This window comes from Sceloporus occidentalis, unplaced genomic scaffold, assembly GCF_023333645.1.
Source record: "Sceloporus occidentalis isolate IW3139 unplaced genomic scaffold, rSceOcc1.0.p SCAF_117, whole genome shotgun sequence".
Lineage (NCBI taxonomy): Eukaryota > Metazoa > Chordata > Lepidosauria > Squamata > Phrynosomatidae > Sceloporus > Sceloporus occidentalis.
In genome coordinates, this window is record NW_028317097.1 from 2,827,505 (window position 1) to 2,850,091 (window position 22,587).

Sequence of the window (22,587 nt, forward strand, 5' to 3'; positions counted from 1 at the left end):
TGAATGAAAACATGGCCACAGAGAAATATATATACATCTAGATTAATAATACTGTATCAAACGGGTGGAAAAAGGTAGCGGAAATGTTTTGCCTATGCACAAAGCTAAGTTTCTTTTCATGATCTCTGCTGCTTGAAGGAGTTTGATGCTCCACAGAGCAATGCAGGTCATCTGAGCAACTACGAGTCTAACAACTATACAGGAACTAGTCATAAAACAAGTGCTTTACGTTTGCTGTTCCTTATCCACCCTGCATCCCCATTTCTTCTCCTTCAGTGGCCCGTTTTACCATTAGCATGGTCAGCTTGCATGCTGACAACGATCCGGCTTCTATGACATGTACTAGCAAGTGTGTTTATTTCTTTTTAAAACCGATCACATTTCCTGGTGGCGCACGGCAGAAAAGCATTAATGGTAGTCACTAGCCAATGGGGATTGGTTTATGGAAGGTGGACCACTATCTGAACAGGGAGACGAGCAGCCTCTCTTACTGCACATGGCTCTTATACAAACTTTGCTTGGGTGGTTGGCAGGCACATGTTGAAGTTACACTAAGTACTTTAGGGCTCCATGCAAGACTAGTCAAGAGCAGTGATTACAGCTGGGGTGATGTTTTGGGAGTATTCTAATATGTGAAGTTTGCTCTTAATTCAGTGAACGTTGATAAATCAGAATGAGGAAACCTGTCTATCATAATCATAGGATCCCTACTCTCCATGGAGGATTTCAGTGGAAAATGATGTACGTAATGAATAAATCTTGACATAGATGTTGTCTTTAGGTAATATCTGTATGCTGTGTAGAAGGATCTGTTAAGTAATGGATGGGATACCTGCTCTGAGCCCAAATCCTGCCAAGAGCTCATGCGTAAATATTATCATTATTAATATTATTAATATTTATGTTTAACTTCATACACTGCTAAATTAAAACACATTCATAAGCCCTGTTTGGCCAGGGCTGCAGTGACGTCTTCTGCTAGGGTAGCAAGCTGTGGGGACTCTAGCAGATTGATGCTTCCAGAAGAGGACACATTGCTGAGACGGCGTGGAGAAGCGAGGCTGGAGCGACCTGGAGATTGTGTGATGATTTCTGCGCCATGGTCAACACGGGCCTTAGCACTGTCTCGGAAATTCAGCTTCTGGCTGTCAATCTGTGGAAAGATGAATATGCATATATAATAGCGTTCTGCAAAGACTCTTCCATATTCTTTGATACCAACGGCAGAACGTCACCTGAAAAAACAACGTGGACCCAATTTAGCTGTGCGCTTTCTAATTTATATTGAAAGGAATCGATCACATTCCAGGTTAATCCTGATTGTTATATCTACATGCTAATGTAGTGCCCAAAAGAGAAATGTGATGCAAAAGGGTTAATAGTGTGAAGACATGTTGTTAAGGAAGGGGTTAATATGTAGTTTTTTTAGCTATCCTATACATAAACAAGTATATCAGGAAATTTTTGATTTGGTTAACATATTATATGCATTATTTAATGAAAGTGTCATCTCTTTATCTGGTTGTTCCTTCACGATGTACGTTCAGTCTTTGTCGGTTCTACCATGCTGGTTGGATTTTCGTGGCTAATTTATAGAAAACATTTATGGGGCTTTCATGGGGCTTTACATTTCTAGAATGTTTCACATTTCAACCTATAAATGAACTCTTAGTGGAGAAAATTTCTTTCAATAGTAACAGGGTGCACATACCTTAATGTTACCACCTCCAGGGATATGGTGAGCATTATCCAGAGAACCAACCTTTGCGTGGGCTTTCTCCTTGAAATCCAATTTCACACTCTCAATTCTCACATTCCCACCTCCTGAAAAAAAAGACAATAATACAATATCTAGAACACTGCAGAAAGCTATGGTACTATAAAAATAGAAACATCTAGACACAAGTAAGTACAGGGCAAGGAATAAAAGATTATATTAACACAACACGGGTATAAGGTTTCTTCTACTGAAAATACAATGTATCCCAGCGGGCAGTTGTGGCCACATGCCCTTGACATGCCAGTCCGCACACTATATGAGCATAAATACTTGGATAACGTGAGGCTTTTTTTAGCTGGCTGTTCAGATCAGGACTGTATGGAACAATAACTTGTAATAAAATGTTGAGCACCCCGTACATTTAAAGGAAATCTAGAAGCAAGAACATGGAACAGTTGAATTTGTGTGTTTTTGCTTTTTTAACCAATTCAAACAGAGTGTTTCTAGGAATTTCAATTACTAATAAGTAGGATAATTTTGACCTGGCCACTAGAAATGTTTTGGCATCCTCTTTTGCTTATCCTGGCACTTGGGTCTTCTGTTCTAACTTATTCTTTACCTGGCCGGTGGTGAATGTTCTTCAGAGATCCACATTTGGATGTCACATGACTCAGGTCAATCTTCTTGCTTAAAATGTGGACCTGCAAGAAACCAAAAACAATGTTAAAATTAGAAAAGCAGACTAAAGGGTGAACCAGGGAGAGGAAATGCTAGGGAGTGCAGGATTCATTAATGCATGGCAGAATGAAGTTGAGTGCAGCAAGCTTCTACAAACCCATTTAGACATTAGTTTCTCTACCAAGGAAAGTTAAGACACAAGCTTTTAACAGAGGAGTTCCCAGCACCGGTTAATCTGACCTTGAGCAAGGCTTGAGTGTTCTGTGCCCCCACTGCCCCCCTGCTCTGGTACATTGAGTATGTGAAGTGCAACCGCTATGATATGAAAGGCCACCAAATGGTTCAGTAGTCATGACATGGTCCTAGGGTTGTCAATATAGCTGATAGCGATTAGTGATAGCGATCTTTTAAATTACCCCAAGACAGGTTTTTTTCCTTTCTGGTTGGTAGGTGACTTTCATTAATACTTCTGACTTCGACTTCTGACCCCACATTTCTCTTGCGTGTATTTCTTTGATTTATCAGAATTTAATTGTAGCCAATAGTTATCCTATCAGAATTTCCTAAGCAATATTAAAACCTATATCTCTCCTACATCCATGCATTTGAAACACATGATAGCTGACTTCAAGAAACCTGCTCGCGTCATTAGGTTAGTTTTGGAAGCTCCCGGGGTGGGGACAGGAGTAACAGTGACAAAAAAAGGACAGACCAGGTACTGACATCTAAGGTGTGCCCAAAAGTGGATACAGCCTTGTAGGATCTAGAGAAGAGTCGCCAAGGAAGTGGGTGGAGGAGATCCCATACCAAAATGTACCCTTACTTACATTTCCACCCCCTGCACTATGACTGATGTTATTCTTGGAGCCACAACGAGACTGAACTCCACTAAAATCAATCTTCTCATTTAAGATCTTAACCTACAAGGAATGGGAGGCAGAGTAAAAGAGCCAGAATAATGTATGGGGGACAGATACCATCAGGAACACCGCTGCTGCCTTACAGTAGATATAACGGGAGTGATCCGGCCTTTTTGATCATTTTCCGCAATTTTTTATTTTATTTATCATAAACCATAATTTATAAACAGTGGTGTATTAAAAACGCTGGAGCCCCCCTGGAAGACTTACAGTAAAGACCCCAAAGCTCCTCCTATACACACAGTAATATAGTTACACACACTGTAACGTAACATACTTACACATACATTAGCAGACTTACACACATACATAGTAACACACAAACATATTTATACGCTAATGCACACACACCATAACATATCTACACACACACCATAACATATCTACACACACTAACCCACGCACGGTAACCTACTTACACACACGTACTGACTTACTTACACACAGTAATATACTTACACGTACAAACACAGTGCTGACACACACACTTACACACTAAAATACATACACTGTAACATATTTAAACACACACTTACGCACACACACACATTTTAACATACACACACACAAACTGATGCAGTAACATACTTACATATGTAAATATACATTGACATACTTTCACACACAGTAACATATTATTCACTCACCTGTCCACCCTTAGGTTGATACTTGATGTTTTCTGTGGATCCAATTTTCGATTTAACATTTTTCAGGTCTGGCATGGGTTGATTTGAGACACGCATTTGTTTAAGTGTTGCAGGAGACTTTGGAGGTGTGCGGAGGATTGCCACTTTTTTCTCCGCATAGTACATGGCAGATTTTGGTGTACCTGGAGTGCGAGGTGTGCGGGAGTAACTTGGGGTACCTGGTGTGCCAGGTGTTCGAGAAGCATAGCTTGGTGGTGTACCAGGTGTAATAGCAGTAGAGCCTGGGGTAGTTGGTGTAGAAGTGCCACTCTTACCCGTTCTACTCCAAATTGGCTCAGACCCTACAAACAAAACAAAATATCATCAAAATAACCAAAATACATGCTACAAAAAGTATTTGATAAGTGATAGGTTTGAAATGTATTTCTTACACTGGTTCTTTGTTTAAAGGTAATTATAGTCAGTAGAAACTTTAAGAAAACACTTACTGGTGGTGCGTCGTGCTGAGGATGACACAGACATGCTAGTAGAAACAGAGTTTTCTTCTTTCTCTACAGGGAAGATTTTCCGGGTGGGGTGGATGGAGGAAGGTCTTGGCAATGATGAGCGCTTTTCTGGACTCTTGTTTGTACTTTCCTACAAATGTTCAAACTTATTATGGTATCTGAAGACTTATCAGCAGAATAATGACATATAAGTCTGCCTGGACCTAAGAGGGCTTTATTAAAAAAAAGTTCACCCCTATAAGAATGCTATTTCTAAAACGTCAAACTAAACCATAAGACTAAATTTCACACCCAACCCTGTTCCCAAGTCTGGAATATAGTAATGCCAACCAACAAATTTACATTGATAACATGAAAGGCATTTAACCAAAGCATCTAATGTAAGTATTGCTTTGTTTTGTTCTATTTACAGATGTGTGGTGTAAGCCAAGAAAGGTACATATTGACATGCAAGCAGTGGATGGCTGGCAAAAAGACTGGGTTCTTCAGCAAGTCATGGTAGATCTTTCTTGTGTCCGGTCAATTTCTGTGTTAGTGTGCAGTATAGGTGTGATTATTGTGCCACATTATATACCGTAATAGAACTAGGTGTTTTGTAATGGGCTATATGTAGGCTACATAGATCATTTCTCTCTCATATTTACTTTTCTATCATCTGTTTTACTTTGATTTCCCATTTGAGTGCCAATTTTTTATAGCAATTCAAATATTTAAGATATGTACAGTAGAAAGTTGGGTGTTTTTTTAAAATGAAAACAAATACTGGGGGCCACATTTTGTAGAGCATTTTCCAAAATGTATTAATAATAAATTATGAATTAAACAAGTTGTTTTATGAAACAATTTGATATTTTTCATGAGAACCCGCTGACTTATAGCTGAAAACCTAAACAAGTAAAAGGTAGAAGGTGAATATAAAAGGCTACTCACCATAACCTTGTCTTTGGCCTGGCGAACAGCACCAGAGGCATGCTGTGACTCTCCCCCTGCTGGCATCAATGCAGGAAAAAGAAAAGGGAAAACGTAGTGGTTATGGCAAGATCCATGTTAAGTGAATTGGTATTTACCATGGTGGGGAACACGTGGTCCCCTCAACACTTGAACTTTTATCATTCTCAAACCAACTTTGGATGCAAGCTGTAGTTCAAGAACATGTAGATGGTCCACAGGATCTTTATCCCTGGTCATCAGGTGACATCCAAATTAACATTACTTATTAATGTAAAATTCTGTGACTTTTATTTGCCTTTCGTTGCAGTCTGTTTAGGGCTGTCCCCTGTGTAGCAGTCTACACTTTAATACACAATATAATCACCTGCCATTTACCTTCATCTTTCAAATTAATTCATTATTATCCCTAATTGTGAAGCTGTCTTTCCAAAACACACAACATGCATGATGTATGAAAATGACAACGAGCATCAGAACTAGAACATTACGAAGCAAAATGAACTACGGAGTGTAGGCTTATGTTTATTACCCCCATATGACATATATGGTTGAGATCACTATTGGTGATGAAAGAGATTATAATAAATAATAATATAATATATCTGTAAGAATTAAAGCAGACTTGCTTGAACCTAGCAACTACTAATACAGTGTTAGAGAGCGTGGTAAGAGGTGGGTTTAGCCTTAGCCAGACCTGGGAGAGGAAGGACCACCTGCCCACCATACCAGAAGAGACACCTTGCATGTCTCAGCTGCAGAGGGTCATTAGGTGGTCTGGGAGCTGCAATGGAAGTCTGTGCTGCAACAGCATAGACCTCCACTGGTTTTACAGCACCCTAGGATGGTTAGGATAGATCAGTAGGTTTACGCAGGACAGCAAGATGAAAACTGGAGTCCATAAACTGCTTGGACAGTCATATGCAAACTATACTTAACACAAGGGCAGTCGATGCACAGTTGCTTGACATTCCGAGGCTTAGTGATACTTATCGCAGGTGATTACTATAAGATATCCTATAACTCAATAAAAAAGAAAACGAAGAAAGACCAAGCTTGTGAACCTCAAAACAAGTGCACAGATGTGCAGGAAAGTGATTCTAATTTAGGTAATTTTGATTTATTTATTATTTTGATGTACCAGTGGTCCATATATATATGGCTCAAGTATAATAGGAAGAATTATTTAAAAACGTCATCTGCTCAAGTGTACTCAAAAAATCCGGCATTGCTGGTAAAAATGCACCAGAATCTAAATTATTGTTTTAAATGCTATGTTAATGTATTTATTACACTGCTTAGCCAGAGGTTCTAGAAATAATGTATTGCCATTTACTTTCATAAATGTCAAATAGATTTTATGTCACTTGTCTAAACACATAAAATCAAAGTGGCAGCAAAAATGAAAAAAAACAGTCTAATGTCCTTGTGCCTTTTTGCTCCATCTGTCCCTTTCAAGAATATGGCAGGGGAAAAAAAACAGCACAACAAAAATATTAGTGAAAAATGCATGGTACTAAATAAGATGATGTACAAAGCTGGTATTTGTAAAGAGATTAAATGAGTATAGATACATAAAATAAAGTTGTATGTTATGTTATGTTATTTTGATGTATTCTGTGCTCAAGTTGTATATTCCTCTCTTTCAGTATTCAATATTTCAACAAGGCGGATAAAGAAAACCTTATTTTGTTGTTTTAGTAAAAAGTTATTTTCCTGTTGCTTTGTGAAAAAATTACGTAGCTATAAAATCTTTCTGGTACGAACAATTCTGATGCTCGAAAAAATTACCTAACACAGAAACAGGACAGGAGATGAGAACTATTTGGCCCATCTAGTCTGCCCATTTTCCTGATGTAAGATACAGACCTTAACCCCTTCAATCCCAGGGGTTTTTGGTACCTCAAAGCCCAGAGCAATTTTGCCATTTTTGGGGTATGTCGGTTTAGCGATGATTCTCTTTTCCTGTGAATAGTGTACCCATATAAACTATATATTGTTTTTTCAAGGAGAGATAGAGCTTTCATTTGATACCATAGTTGGATGATTAGCTGAAAATTTAGAATGAGAAATTTAGTAAAAACTAGCGAAGATTAGAAAATTAAACACATTTTTTTTTACATTTTCCCTCTAAATCCTCACAAAATTAGGTAAAGTGATGGAAAATCCCCTCCAAGTTTATTAATTCAGGTGTCCTAATTTCAGAAATACCTAATTTATATAGATTTTCCAGACTTTCCCAGCACCAGGGAGCATACTATAAGGTGTACAGTTTTGTATACGTTTTATGCCTATGGCTTAACGGGTTTGGGGGTTGTGAACGGGGGCAGAAGGGTTATACTGGCTAGATGTAATGCTAGGGCAATGGGAAGTAAGGTTTTTTAATAATTTTTTTATTATCTTTTTTTATATATTTTTTTTAATTTTTTTTTTATTTTAATTTATTAATTTTTTTTTATTTTTTATATATTATTTTTACACAGAAATGGTTAGAGGTCCTTCTAGGGACCTCCTGAACATGCCAGTGATGTCACAATGACATCACAGCTCACATTATAATTTTTTTTTGTATTATATATATTATTATTTTAATGATTTATTTAATATTATTTTTTAAATGAATTAACTTTTTTTTTTTCTGCTTTTCTCTTTCAGGACGGGAGGGGGAGTCAGAGAGATGGTTTCTCACTCCCCTCCCCGCGATCCCCCTGCACCGATCACACTGTGATCTCTATGCAGGTCCTCACAGATCGCATCGCATCGCATTGTCTCTGTGCCTCATCGGAGGGCAGGATATCCCCGCAGGGGATGACCTTCCGGGTTACGTCAGCAGTGAATGCCCGATCGCGCGTTTGCAACTGCACGATCGCGTGATCGGGCACTTTCAACCGTAACAGCTTACCGGCTTTCATGCCGGAAGCTGTTACGGGAGATCGGGAGATCTGCTGCCAGGGGGGAGTCCAGGCTGTCAAACGACAGCCTGGTCTCCCGTGCAGCAGCAGGGATGTGTCCCTGACGCTGCACGAAGGGCTGGACGTACCGGGACGTCCATAGGGGTTTCTTTGTGGGCGTTTTTTGGACGTCCTGGTACGTCTATAGGGGAATGAAGGGGTAAATCAGTTCTTGATCTTGTCTTAGATTCAGGATAGCTTTATGTCCATACCTGGGAACTTCTGGACTCCGGCTCCCGGGTACCTTCCCTTGCGGGATGCGGCCAGGACTGCCCACTGACGTCAGCGGGCGGTCCCGGGACGTCAGTGGGAGGTCAGGGGGAGTTCCCACTGACAGCAGTGGGAAAAACCCCAATTTTAAGGGAAAATGGGCGGGGAGCGGGGAGTGTCAAGACCCTGCTCCTGTGACCCGGAGGATTCGGGTCTTGACCCGGAGAACCGGAGAAGTGGTGCTTCACCCGGCAATCTCCAGGTCAAACCCGGAGAGTTCCCAGGTATGTTTATGTGTATCCCATGCGTGTTTAAATTCTCACACTGTATAAGCCTCTACCACTTTTGCTGGAAGGTTGTTTCACTTATCTACTGTCCTCTCAGTAAAGTAAAACAATTATTGATCCCCTATAGAACTAAATGTAGATAACAAGTTGATGTATTTTAATGTATGAGACGGTAGCAAATCAATGAAATGTATACCATGGATGCAATCTTTCATGAAGTTTCCACCAGAACAGAGACATGGATATACAAACTTCTAAGAAAGCACTAAAGTCACTATGCCAAGATACAACCAATGAATTCTTATGGCTCTCGCAAGCGAATGTGATCATGAGGTCTGCAAAGAAATGAACAAGATTCCATAAATAAACAAATACCACAAGAAATCAAATAAAAGCGTAACAGAAAGAAAAAAGTTGCAAGGCAGTTTTGTGGAAAATCAGATTTCATGGAGCCTGGACGTACTCTGAAGTAAAATAAATAAGAAATAAAAGGAGAAGAAATTCGGCAGAGATGAATTTTGCAAGCAACACAACATGGAAACCAACTAAAATAATGTTTGCCAGCCACATTTGCAAAAACAAATACTGAACAGAGCAGTCACCTGCCGGCTTCCTTCTCGCACAGGCCAGTTGGGCAGGTCTAGACTGCTTGACGGCAGGTTTTAAAATAATTTTCCTGGATGGAGAGTGGGCCTGAACATCAGACTTTTTAGAAATTTCAGCTTTCTTAAGTACAGCTATATGTAGGGAAAAAAAGAAGAAGAGACACACAGAGAAAGGAGAGAAAGCACATAGTCAGGGGGGGGGTACAGTCACAGTTTATACATTCCTTGGACCTATATTATATTCATATTAAAAGTAACCATATTTAAGTTCCTTGGTGGCTGCACCAATGTGTATTAAGAGAAATGATGATGGACCTTTTTTCCTTCTCACTTCATCCCTGGAGGTTGCGCTGGATTCCCTTTTGGTTATTTTCCTCTCTGGAGTAGACACTCGACCTCGGCCAGATTTGAGAGGCTTTTCTTTTCTATGCTTCTCTACGGGAGGCCTCTGCAAGTCTCGGTCAACCTTCTCTTCCTTAGGGATGGGTTCTATAGCTTCAGTCATAATGCTCCTGTCATCATCTGTATGGTATAAACAATTAGGAAAGTAGAAGAGATGGAAAGAGAAGGCATCTTGCAACCTTCAGAAGGATTATATAACCCACTTGTATGTGTCCTCTAACTTTTTTGATAACAAAGTGTACTCCTACATTGAAACTGACGATCGATAAAATACTGCAGGGCTCGATCCATATGTAACGCTTAAACCTTATAATCTGCAGGGTCTCGGTAATACGCAGATATCATGTGGTGATTCAGGTAGTGGAATCCATACCAGTGAACAGCTGCACTAATCCTTTAATAACCTATGTGAGCTTAATGCATCTTGTTTTTGTACCATGAATTCATTTACATTTTATTTACCACCCTATGGTTTAATTTTTGTGTGTGTGATTCATGAATATGAGCAAGTGCTAATTATATTGTTCAATAACTTATTTAACTGTCTGCTGTCTAACCCAGTACGCCCCCTCTTCTTACTAAACTACTAATTATGCAGATTTGGTTGGACTCCGAAAGCCAACAGCTGCTTGTTGTGTTGAAATTACTTTGTTTCTACTGTTTACATGTTCATTTCAGTTGTCCTGACTTCTATACAGCAGCTTTGTGCACTAATAACCCCAAACCCCACTTACAAACCAGAATGTTTCCATAGCCTTCAGTCATACACTGATAGAAGGGGCTTCTGTAGTTATGCCTTTTAACACTTGACTTTGCTGACACACAGGTTTTAAGTTGAAAAAGTACCTGTGTTAATGCAGCCAGAGACAGCAAGTTTTGTGTTAAATATAGATGGATATGTAATTGTATTCTAGCATGAATCAGTGTAAGTTTTTTTGTATTATTATTCTGGGTCTCCTCTAAAAATGATACCATCAATGGAACACAAATTTGATCCACCTAACACTGACATATTTTGCAGTTTAATGTGGCTAAAGGCAACTTAAATAATGTCTCTAGGAGGAATCTACTATTGTCATTTGAACTATCTTGGAACCCTGTAATGAGGCTGTCGCTGATACCTGGAACTGCATTAAACCTGCACCATTGTGACATCCGACCACTTGAAAAGTGTTTCAAAGGGTCATCAAAAAGGAGATTGACTTATTTTAATTGTATCAACAAAATCAGGTATTCTTGGGTTAGAGATTATTCAGTAGGTCGAAATAAGCAGGTTTAATGAAACAATTTACAGAAAAATAACTCCTTATGAGGCAGCTCCCAGATTTCTTAATGGGGAGGGTTCAAAGGAAATGCAAATAATCACAATAAATGAAATTATAAAAATAGCTTTATACTATATGACCTGAAGGGCAGGGATAATCTAGACACATCTCCATCTACCGTGTTTCCCTTAGTTTCCAAATTTGGTTTGGTTTTGTGTTCAAAGTTTTGTACTCTGTCCTGGTGAGCGGGCAAATAGCACAGTAGAAGGAGTAATCTCCTTCCATATCTTCTTGCTTTGTTGCTGCAAGATCTATGCCTTTAGTGGCAGCTGGTGAAGAATGAATTAAACACCTACAGTAACAACACATTACAAGCTTGTTAGAGTAACTGTTTAAAGTAAAATGATTTATATAAATCTGCATTAATTGTTTTATTTCCACAAGTTTGCAACACGGTTGTATGTAATGAACATTGTTAGGGGCCAGGGTAATTATTACATTGGATCTAAAATGTTTTACAGTGAAACCTTATACTTTTTAGTTTAGTGTAGTTTAGTGTATTCCCATTTTGTTATATCTAAAGACTGAAATGTTACCATATTTTACTGTTTTACAACATTTTCAACAAGTACGTCCAGATGTGGTTGAATCGCATCTCTTATGACCCTCTACAAATGTTTGGTAGAATCGTGGCAGTTCAAGCACAATTGCCCAGTATTCTATTTGTATGCAGCTTAGCAGGCCATACGTTGTTGAAGCCTTGCTATGTTGTCAGGCCTACATATGAATAAAGAAGGTAAAAGAATAATTAAAGAAACCCACCGTGTGCATCAACCCAGGCACTGTCTGTATCCAACACAGAGTCATCTATTGTTGTCTCATCTCTGTAATCATCTTGTGTTTCTGTTTTGTAGTCTGTGAGAAGGGTCTCTTCTTTTTCTGGAGAACCTGGAATGGAAGGTGAGCCTTCCTTGGGTTCATCCTTAAGCTCCTCTTCTTCTTCCTCCTCTTCTTCTGTGTAGGGCTTCTCTTCATTTTCTGCTGGTACCACAGCAGCAAAGCGAACACTGTGAGCCAATGATTCACCTTCATCCACGGTGGTCTGGACCACCTTAATAAAGTCATCTTCAACTGTGACTACAGACTCTATGACTCCTGTCACCTCTTCTGAGCACTCAACTGCAGGTTCTTCATCAAATGTCTTAGGTTCTGCCTCCTGTTCTGGGACCTCCAGTGTTAGGTCTTTGCTGCTTTCTTCTATCACTTCCATCTCTTCTTTGTCATACTCTTCATCAGCTGGTTTTGTAATCTCTTGTTCAATCTTCTCCTTTTCAACCAAATTTTCTCCTTTTTCATCAGTTTGGGACTCAGTTAAGTTTTCCACTTGGGCTTCCTCTTCAACATCTTTTTTGACATCCTTTGCTTGAGAAACCAATACATCACAAGGTTCTTGTGGAATTTCAAGAGTTGTGTCTGGTTTGTCTAATTCTTCAGGCAGGATCTCTTTGGCCACTTCCAGTGAAGATTCCTGTGTCTGCTCTGGCTCGCCACTGGATTCATATGATTCTTCTTTATCCATTGCTTCTTGATGGACTAAGTCTGGCTTGGCACCTTTCTCTTTTAAATCTGTTTCAGAAAATTTAGCACCCTCCTTCATTTGTGCAATGTTTTCATTATTAATGCTTTCTTTGGCATCTTTGACTTTACTGGAATCAATGGCCTTCATACTGTCTTCAGAGGCAACAGCTGATTCTTCTTTTAAAGCATCTGTTGACTGTACCTCAATGTTAGTTGGTTCATCGGACACTGGGTGATCTTTAATTTGCTCAGAAAGCTCTGGGGATGCTTCTTTTTCTGATATCTCCTTTGCAGCTGTCTCTGCTGTTGCAATGGGGTAAGCAACTTCCGATAATGAAAGACATGTATCTTTCAAATCTTTCTCTGGCACTTCTTCTTCTTGTGCAGTGTGTTGCGTTTCAATAGGTTTTTCATTGTTTTCTTCTGCTAATGGTTTTTCTACTATAATGCTCAAAGCAGGCTCTGAGGTTTGCCCATGTTGTTTGGTTCCTTCTACATTTTCAGAAGTATCTTTTGTATCTATGTGTTCCTCACTTTTTTCTAAGACTGTGTCAAGTTTGGTCTCAGAGGCTTTTTTATCCAGTTCTGCGTCCCACCCTGGTGTGACTGGTTCACTAGGCAGATCTTGCATGTCTTTTTCCATTTTTTCTGCAGCTGCCAACTTGATCTCAATGATTGATGGATCCACTCCAAGACCTTCATAAAGTGTAGACATGCCCCCAGTTAAATTCTCACTATCCTGTACTGGTGAAGGCAGAGGCACAGTGTATTTGTTGAAAACACAATAGCCCAGTTCTTCTTGCTGACTGTCTGCCTTTACAAGAAGTTGGCTTCCATCAAGAGCCGTAGCTTGCTGGATAACACTACTTTCATCAATAATGATCTCAGAAGCTCCAGACTTTCTCCTGGCTGCATCTGGATCAGCACTTCCTGAATCTAATCGGGACCGAGATCCAGTTAAATCCAACATCTCAGGAAGATCAGGTGCCATTATTGTGCCATTTTTATAGGATTCTTTGGCTGGGTACTGTGATTCACACAACGGTTCAAGCTCAAACCTTTCCTTTTCAGTGGTCTTTTCTGTCTCAGTACTATACTCTACTTCTTCATGTTCTGACTCTTCTGGGAATGAGGGAGCCTTCTCTAAAGCAGGGGTGGATGCTGGTAAATCAGATTCATCCCCGTCATCTAAACTTCCACTTGTATTTGAAAGTATATCTGTTGCTAAGGGTGAGAGGTCATGGGCACGAGCATAGCTAAAGCCTAGTGCTATGGAGTCAAGACAGGACATAGGGAGGTTTATTGACATACTTCTCTGTTCAATTGCAGATCTACCACCAAGGCCAAGGCTTCGACTGAGAGTGAGATCATCTTTATTTTTGCTAAGGAACTCTGATTTGTCTGCATAGATATTTGGATCTATAGTAAACAACCTGTCACCTTTAGAGATTTTAGATGCTAGCTTTGTAGATGTGAGCGTGCTATATCCTGCTTCATGACCAGAAGTGCCCTTCTCTTCAGCAATTGGTTCTAAATCATCATTGTCTTCATCATCCTCACCTTTATCTAAATGAGGCATGAAGCAGGTCTCATACGGAGGCTCTTTTACATCAGTCAACTCATAATAATCACTGCTTTGCTGAACTGCACTTTCTACATCATCTTTCAAAGCAGAAGTCTCAAAATAGGTGGACATACCAGACTTATCTTCCTGTAGTTGTGTTTTATTGTCAGTTTGCTCTTTGATGTCAGGTTTAGATTGGGTTACGGTTGTTTTTAGAGGAAACTCAGACACTGAAACATTAGTAGCTTCAAGTACTTCAAATTCCTCAGTCTGATCTTTAGGTGATGAGTACTGGGTTTCCATATTATAGTCATCATCTGTATGGTATGCAACATTTAGATGACTTGACTCATCTAAGATACTTGCTGCATCCTTTGTTTCAGATTCTTTGCATGTGTCTACATTATCATTAGATTTGTTAATAGTAATGTCATCTTGCTGGGGCAGGAGTTTACTTACAGCCACTGGTTGTAAGCTCTGAATATCGGACTTTTCATCTTCATATACTTTTTGATTGAGCACGTCTTTCTCGCTCACAACACCTGAAGTCGTTGATGTAGGTATGTCATCTACAATATGCTGTTTATGTGTAACAGATTTATCATCATCTGAGAAAACTTCCTCGCTAGCTGTTGGGCTACCCTTGGCTATATCAGTTTTAAATGGTTCTACATTGGCTGAACTTGTGGTATCTTTATCAATTTGATCTGTATTTGGTAATAATGAATGTGAAAGAAGTTCATTTTTGATTTCCTGTCCTTCCTCAACCAACTCAGGCCCTGATTGCACAGAAGAACTTTCACTTTCTTTTGAAGGGTAGCTAGTGAACTGAACATCAGTCTCAGTGTTTGGATTTGAAAGATTATTTTTGTCCTTGCAAGAAAAATCTCTGATTGTGTCTGGGCCTGTATCGCTTTCTGGTGTCTTTCTATCCTTTGGTATTTCAAGTTCTTGTGTTTCAGCATCAGAAGACTTTGAAGTGCATGGATCCAATGTGGAGACATCAGCTTCCGATGGTTCCATTCCTACAGCAGTGCTTTGGAGACCCTCATCTTCCTTGTCACATTTCTTCATGTCCTTTTCGGGTGTGTGCACAGCCAAGGTATCCTGTTTCGCATCATCTTCAGTCTTTTTAATTGTTGTCATATCTTCGACAGTGTCCACAACCTCCACAGAGAAAGGAATTGAATCCAACTGTTCTCGTGCTCCCATCTTCGAGGCTGTAAGTACATCTAAAGCAGGTTTTGTTCACAAAACATTAATCATAAATGCTTTCAAACAACATTTTCATTACAAATTGGAGGAAATGAGACATAGAATGAGAGAAGCATGTATTTAAAAATAGCAACTCTTGCAATAACAAAGTATAATGTAAGTATAAAATAAAATGATTCATGTAGCTTTAGTTATACGAACTATTAAAAAAATATTTTATATAAAAGGAAAGCCGTATATGCATGCAATGTAGAATCATCCCAAATCCCAAAATTGGTGACAAAACATGTGAAAGTGGTCTAGTGGACTCACATATATACATTCAGCTATCTCTACCACTAAGGCTTAAACCTCAACTAGTGTTAACTATTATGTAAACTCTATTTAACTGCTGGACCCAAAATGCAAGTACAGTATGGTTATTTAACGGGATTCCATAAATAGTCAGGTTGGTGTATAGTAAGATTGACAAATGTGGTTCAACCACTTTGGTGATTACTTAGTTGCCAAGCTGCAGGAAACTTGCATTAGAAGCTAAGGAATTTTTTGTAGTACTGACCTAAAATAACACTGACGTACCATTTAATTTCATTAAAGACATTTTGATCTGGGTCAAGGAGCAACTTTAGGACAGGAGCATGCTAGCTGGACCCATTATTTTCTCTTACAAGGATGTAGATACAGTCTTACAAAGTCAATTCAGTATATGTACTTAATAAAATAATAAAATGCTTCAATTATTAGTGCAAGTGCAAGTATTAGTGCATTTTACCTGCAATGTATATAATACTTACAAACACATTTGATTAAAGCTGTGTTACAGATGTCTCTTTAGATTTTAAAATTCAATACTGACCTTTACTAATTGCAGATATGGTGTTAAGGTGAGTATCAGAAAAAATAGTTACTAATATAATCAATCTCTGGCCTATTTTTATATTTTAACTTTGAGTTATACAAATAATCCTTGATCAACAGAGCATGACACATTTTTGCAGTTCACTAGATCCACAAATACAAAAGAGAAAAAGAAAGTTACAGAAAATATCAAGGCAAGAAAAAGAATACCAACTCATAACCTAGCAATGGGCAGCCACAGACTGCAATGGATGGGAATAACACATGCCAGAATAGGATAGAGAAGCAGAAGTTGTTGGTAGAATAAATGTTACAAAACTGAAACAAACACAAAAACCAGACATAAAGAAGAAAGAAAATCAAGTGTAGCTATTGAAGGTCTACATGAAAAGAGTTAAAAATTAATTCAAAAAGTTCAAAAACTATTAAATTAATAAAAAAATAAACAGATAGTATACAGTTTTCAGCAATGTGACTGGCAAACACATCTAACATGGCAGAAGACTAATGTGAAGCATTAACTTAGCAGCAAAGCATTGTTGTATCATGGCAAAGTAACCTGCAAGTCAATTACTGAGCTTGGAAACCATGTCATATTTACAATGGACACTGAGCCCATTGAGTGCCAAAGAAGTAAATCGGCAGCTCACGTCTTTGGCACTCAAAGGATTAACGTACTGCAGCCAGCATAGCAGAACAACGAAGCCAATCATTATGACAACATGTAAGGATGGAGCAGCCTTAGATAAGCGTTGACGAAAAGCTGATTTGAGGCATAGGTACATGCAGAGTTTTTACAGAACACACCTTCCTCTGGTAAGGAAGGCAACGTAATGGGAGTAGACTCTGTCTTGATTTTTGTTTGACCTTTCCCACCAGGTAATTCGCATACAACACTTTCTCCACCAAGCTGTGTGACATCAGAGCCTGAATCAGCTTGGTCTTCACTGAGCCCTAAGACAGAGGGCTCAGTTGACCTGCTTTCTGTCCCCTGAATATTCTTTTCTTCTTCCTCAGTCACAGGGCCCTTAACTCTCTCTTCTTTTGGAATGAAAAACAAGATGATAGCAAAAAAAACAGACAAGACAAACATAGGAAGGTGGTTATCCAAGGACTTGTTTTTTTATACTTGAGGTGGTGAGTTATTAGTATATACTGTTGGAAGTGGTGTCACTTGGAGAAATGCTTATGGCCAAGGCTATAGATTTCTAATTTATTATGCAGCCTACCATTCATTATTGAAGGAAATAATTCTTAATGGTGATCTCAGAATAAACCTGGGTGAGCACTGAAGAACTGTTTAAAAATCCTTTTATATATGCTAATGACTCCTCTCAGTTTATTTCTTCTTGCTAAAAATCAACTAAGGATATATATATAATGAGACACACCATATAGATGTTCAACCTGGTATCATATGTTTATGCTTATGATTAGTATATATAGATATACACATATACTGCCCCCTGGCCACATAAACAAGCTGGTTGCCCACAGTGATCATTCCTATCATGTCCTTGTGTACACTGGATAAAGACCACAGTAAGTGGTCACTACTGTGACATGACCTACAATGGCTGCATTTCTTGGGGGTAAACTGTTACTGGTAACTTACAGCAGAATTACTGATGCTTCCATAAAGCATAAATAAGAAGAACTAGTGTACTCATTATAGGATGTAAATCATTGAAAAACATAATTTAAAGACCTCGTTTTTGTATCCAAAAAGTAAAACCTTGTTTGGTGGATGGTTAAAAAAAAATCCCTGTCCATGTGATTTTTACAGAAAACTGCACAGAATACGTGATAAATGTTTATGAAAAATGAGTATTAAATACAGAATAATCTTAACATTCATGCCTTATCCACAAAGAACAGAGGAGAGGTATGTTGATCATCCGACAAGTGATAATTAAAGTTTATCATTGATGCATGATGGGCCCATCTCTGTTGGCCCAGATGGATTATATCCAGAAACACAGAATGGAAGCTTCTTATTACAAGGCCTTACCTTCCTCCACTGTAGCCATCTGTTCAGAAGCAGGAGAAGGAGGAGGAGAAGGAGGTAAGTTGGTCGTATCTTCAACAACTAGAAATTGAAGAGACGACAACAGGTGAATCAAATGTTAAGGGCCATAAAAGAGTCAACATAATAAACAGTTACATGGCAGTAGGTATAGAGTATGCACTGGTTCGTATTTGTATATATAATGCTACATGGGAGACATTGAAGTATTCACAGATACATTTTTTAATGTGGTTCTTTTTTAAGAATGACGGGGAAGAATTTATTTGAGGTGTTCACATTTGCTTGGAAAACTGAATTTCATATACTGTAACTAAAGCTGCATGAAACTCTATTACCGAATGTTACGTTATGCTTTCACACAGAACATTACATAATGGTCATCAGGGATGGACTAAGGATGAAAACTGGCACTTTAAGGTCAGGTACCAATACATATATATGTTCTTACACTCTTGCAGTGGCCATAAAGGTATGTGGGAACCGTCCAACATGTATTGGTCTGGTTTGCCCGATGGGTAGACTGTTCCTACTTTTCATCCACAAACCACAAGTAGTAAAACCATTTTGATGTAGACAGTCATATTGTAACAATAGGTGAGCGAACTCCAAGCAAGTGAAGGTAGAAGAAAAAGGGTCTATTAAGAAGAGATTTAATTTTTCAAATCCCTGATATCACTACGCATTAAAAAGGGTGAATCCCAGAGCGTTTATACTGCAAGACAGTTAATGTTGGCTCTGCATAATGCAAATATAGCGAGGGACAATTCTTAAAACTGTCCTTAGTGATTTAATTATGGATTGTACAGCAAAGCCTTTCACTGGGGTTAGCCTTTCTTAATAAGTGATAACAGAACTGAAAAATTAGTGAACATACACTGAAGTCTTCATACAAGTCTTGTAAAAACACATGGCATCTCTGGAAGATTTACTGAAATGTCCTCACAAACCATGTTGCTACCTACCCATGGCCATTTGGAGCCAGTCTATAGCTTAGGTAGTTGGTCTTACCTCCATGGTCGAAAGTCATCAGCTTTCCTCATGCACATAAAGCTCCTCAGCGTTACGGCAATTAGCAAAAAATAAAATTGCAATATAAACTGTACAGAAGTACCCTGTACAGAAAGAGCTTTGCTACTCAACTCTGCTACTCTGTATTGGTAAATGGTAACCCCAATTACTCAATCAAATCATAATCAAGCTGGGACATATTTGCAGTTTACACCAGAATGCAATAACGTACTTATTTTTCAGTTACATTTCATTTATTACTAATTGTGATCACAATAGGAATGTTCTTTATGCCCACACATTGTCTCCAGTATTTGAATATGCATCTATAAATAAAACTGCATGCTTGACTTTGTCACATATTAACAGTTAATGTTATCCATTCACTGCTCTCACAAAGTACAAACCCCTATTATCATTTTCAGCTATCCTTCCTACAGAGAAAAAATACTTAAAAAGTAATTTTCTCTGTGTATGCCTCACCATGACCACTTTCATTCTTACAAGCTAATTTTGCCATTGAATGCTGGCAGCCCTTCAGGAGATTTGTAAAAAGATATAGCTGAACAAATTACCAAATGTAAGACTGTTATTGAGCACACTGCAGTGGTTCAATTGTGTGTTCCTTTTGCAGAAATCAGTACAGGAGACAAGTATTTAACTGCCCACTATTCACAAAATACATTTCCAAAGAAAGCTGGTAAACCATTGTAGATTCATGTTTGATCATATTTCATATTTCTTTTGTATTCTCTTCCAATGCGTTTCCAATGATAACCTTTATGGTTGATATCAATTGATCTTTGTACTTGCTTTGAAAAATCTATTAACACAATTTTCCTGTTAATGCAAAACATAAAATGCACTTAATTTGATTTAATATATACTGTATATACAGTACATGCTGTGTCTGCTTCATCGACCAGACTATATTTTTCAAGTGGGTCTCAATACCTTTGGAGTTAAAACGTAGAAAACAATGTAAAAAGCAGGTAACTCTGCCTTGTTCCTGTGTTACATGGGTTAAACCCTGGCACTTATCACTGTCAATCCATCTCTTAAGGTCCTGAAGAGAGCTCCCTCCTGTCCACAGCAATATTGTGGTCTTTTGAGAAGTGTTTATTCCATGAGTCAACACTTGGTTAAAGGGAAAACAACAGGGATTCTTTATCAGGTATCTTTAAAAGATATGGATTTAAATGATAAATTAAAAGGAATTACATTTATGAATGGACTGCTTGTATTCACACATGACAAACAATGAATAGGATATTCGGATTTACCAATTTTACCAAGTTTACCAATGAAAAAATGGGGGGCTGGGATAAGGTAGCCAATGGGAAACAGGCCTACCTTTAATGGTGACCAATGATAGGTGTGCCTTCCTTCTCCATATTAGTCTATGGGGAAGGGTGACCAATCCGAGAAGCACCCACTCTCTCCATTTTATTCAATGGAGACTGGCACAGGTAGTCCAGCTTAATTCTTACTGTATGCAGCTACTTGAAGCCATAAATAAGTGTGCAAGTGTGTGTGAGTATATGTACAGTATATGTTTTGTACTAAAATGGAAGTAAATTAAGAAACTGGTTGATGAGGGAATGGAACCTTATAGCTTAAGGAAGTCCCTCACTTGATTTGACACTTGGTCCCACAAACACTCCCCTTCTCCCACTGCTCCCTGTGTTACCTAAAGGCAGATGTCCCGGAGGTCCTTTGTGCTGGGCTTCCTTCTCTTGTTCACCTCTCAGGACCGCTACAGCATCAGCAGTTACTACTTGGACTATTCGTGCAGATACCTCCTCTGCCGAAGCACCAAAAGGGGCAAAACAAGAGAAGCAAACAATACAGATATTGTTAATATGGTGTTGGGGATTCCCTCGGACTGGACAACATTATAAAAAAGGGCTGATATTACCTCCTTAGCACAATGATAAAGATGTACTAAATTGCTATAAAGCCATCTCTGTAAATCATATTGATTAATATGCACAGGGCTACACGCCCTCCAGAGTAGCCATCTAGCTGCAAAACTACACCTCCCATAATGCTAAGCTAGCATACTTAAAGAAAAAATAAGCCAAATGATAGCATGACTTCATGGAAGTCGTAGTTTCACAAATTCCCAGATCAACAAAATGTTTTTCATGAGTTTTTTTTTATCTAGGGGTATTTCAGACTATGTTAAAATCATTTTAGCAGTATAGCAGACTACTGCACTATTTTTACTCCAATATGGAAAAGCATCAGCACCTTCTTTCCTATAAAATAAGCCTCGGGAATCCACAGAGTAAGATTGTTTGTGAATTGTAACATTGTATATCGTGTATGCATCTTTGTGTATGAGACAAATTAATTGGAAATCGTATGTCTGTTATAAAGTAAAATTGATCAAACAGTTCCCTGGGACAGTCGGTGGAGATCAGTGGATATCCCCAACCAGCCCATGATCCTAATGCCCGAAGTGTGGGAGAATGTCCAAAAATGAGGGGGAAAAAATACAGGATTGTTGGTAGGCGTATAAAATGTTTCCCCTTTTACTGATACTATTGCTTTAATGCAAAATGAAATATGTAATATTGTAGTCATGCGTATATGAACTTTATAAGGTTGAGTCGTCTAATCCAGAAATAAATCTTTCTCCATAAGCTTAGCAAATAAGACACTTTTTTTGCCTACCTGCCTAGTAAACTACAAACATCTGTCAACATACAGTTATTTGCCAAGATGACAAAATAATAAGGTGAACTCTATTGTGCTTCAACCAGCTGCAGAAATGTTTTCATATAAACATATTGGATATGATTTCTATAATAATACCAAGGGCACAGTGGAAAAATACAGATTTCCGACAGTATGAAACAGCGTAGACTTTAACAGGAGCTAGAAGTAACCAGACTGCCTCTAGGGGTTTCCTCAAGAGGGATGTAAGCTTTATATCTTCCACTTTGATACATATTTTAAGAGACAGGAGGAATGAGCATTGCGGTGGAAATTGTGTTTTTACTATTAATGATGCTGAAAAAAGGACAAACACTTTGAAACTAATGGACAGGCTCTAAATATAGCAGTGCCAGCCAACCCAGCATATCCTTGAAGGCTTGATGCAGAGTTTCCTTCTGCTTTCCTTTGGGTTCATTAAAAGTTCAAGGTACAGAAAGGGTATGCCGTATATTCTGCGGAAATATCATGCAGC

The 22,587-nt window shown here is 38.6% G+C and overlaps 1 protein-coding gene across 1 annotated transcript in view; it reads right to left on the reverse strand.

Moving 5' to 3' along the window:
* Positions 1-937: 937 nt before the first annotated feature.
* The window catches only part of LOC149282414 (microtubule-associated protein 2-like), a 29,775-nt gene continuing 8,125 nt past the window's right edge, over positions 938-22,587 (reverse strand). The window contains exons 2-12 of the mRNA XM_089498280.1: positions 21,082-21,195; positions 18,366-18,443; positions 11,962-15,513; positions 9,788-9,994; positions 9,470-9,604; positions 5,402-5,460; positions 4,454-4,601; positions 3,966-4,306; positions 2,340-2,421; positions 1,712-1,824; positions 938-1,153 (exon numbers count right to left, since the gene is read on the reverse strand). Of these exons, the coding sequence (XP_089354406.1) occupies positions 938-1,153; positions 1,712-1,824; positions 2,340-2,421; positions 3,966-4,306; positions 4,454-4,601; positions 5,402-5,460; positions 9,470-9,604; positions 9,788-9,994; positions 11,962-15,513; positions 18,366-18,443; positions 21,082-21,195 (5,045 nt within the window). The remainder of the gene's footprint in view (positions 1,154-1,711; positions 1,825-2,339; positions 2,422-3,965; positions 4,307-4,453; positions 4,602-5,401; positions 5,461-9,469; positions 9,605-9,787; positions 9,995-11,961; positions 15,514-18,365; positions 18,444-21,081; positions 21,196-22,587) is intronic.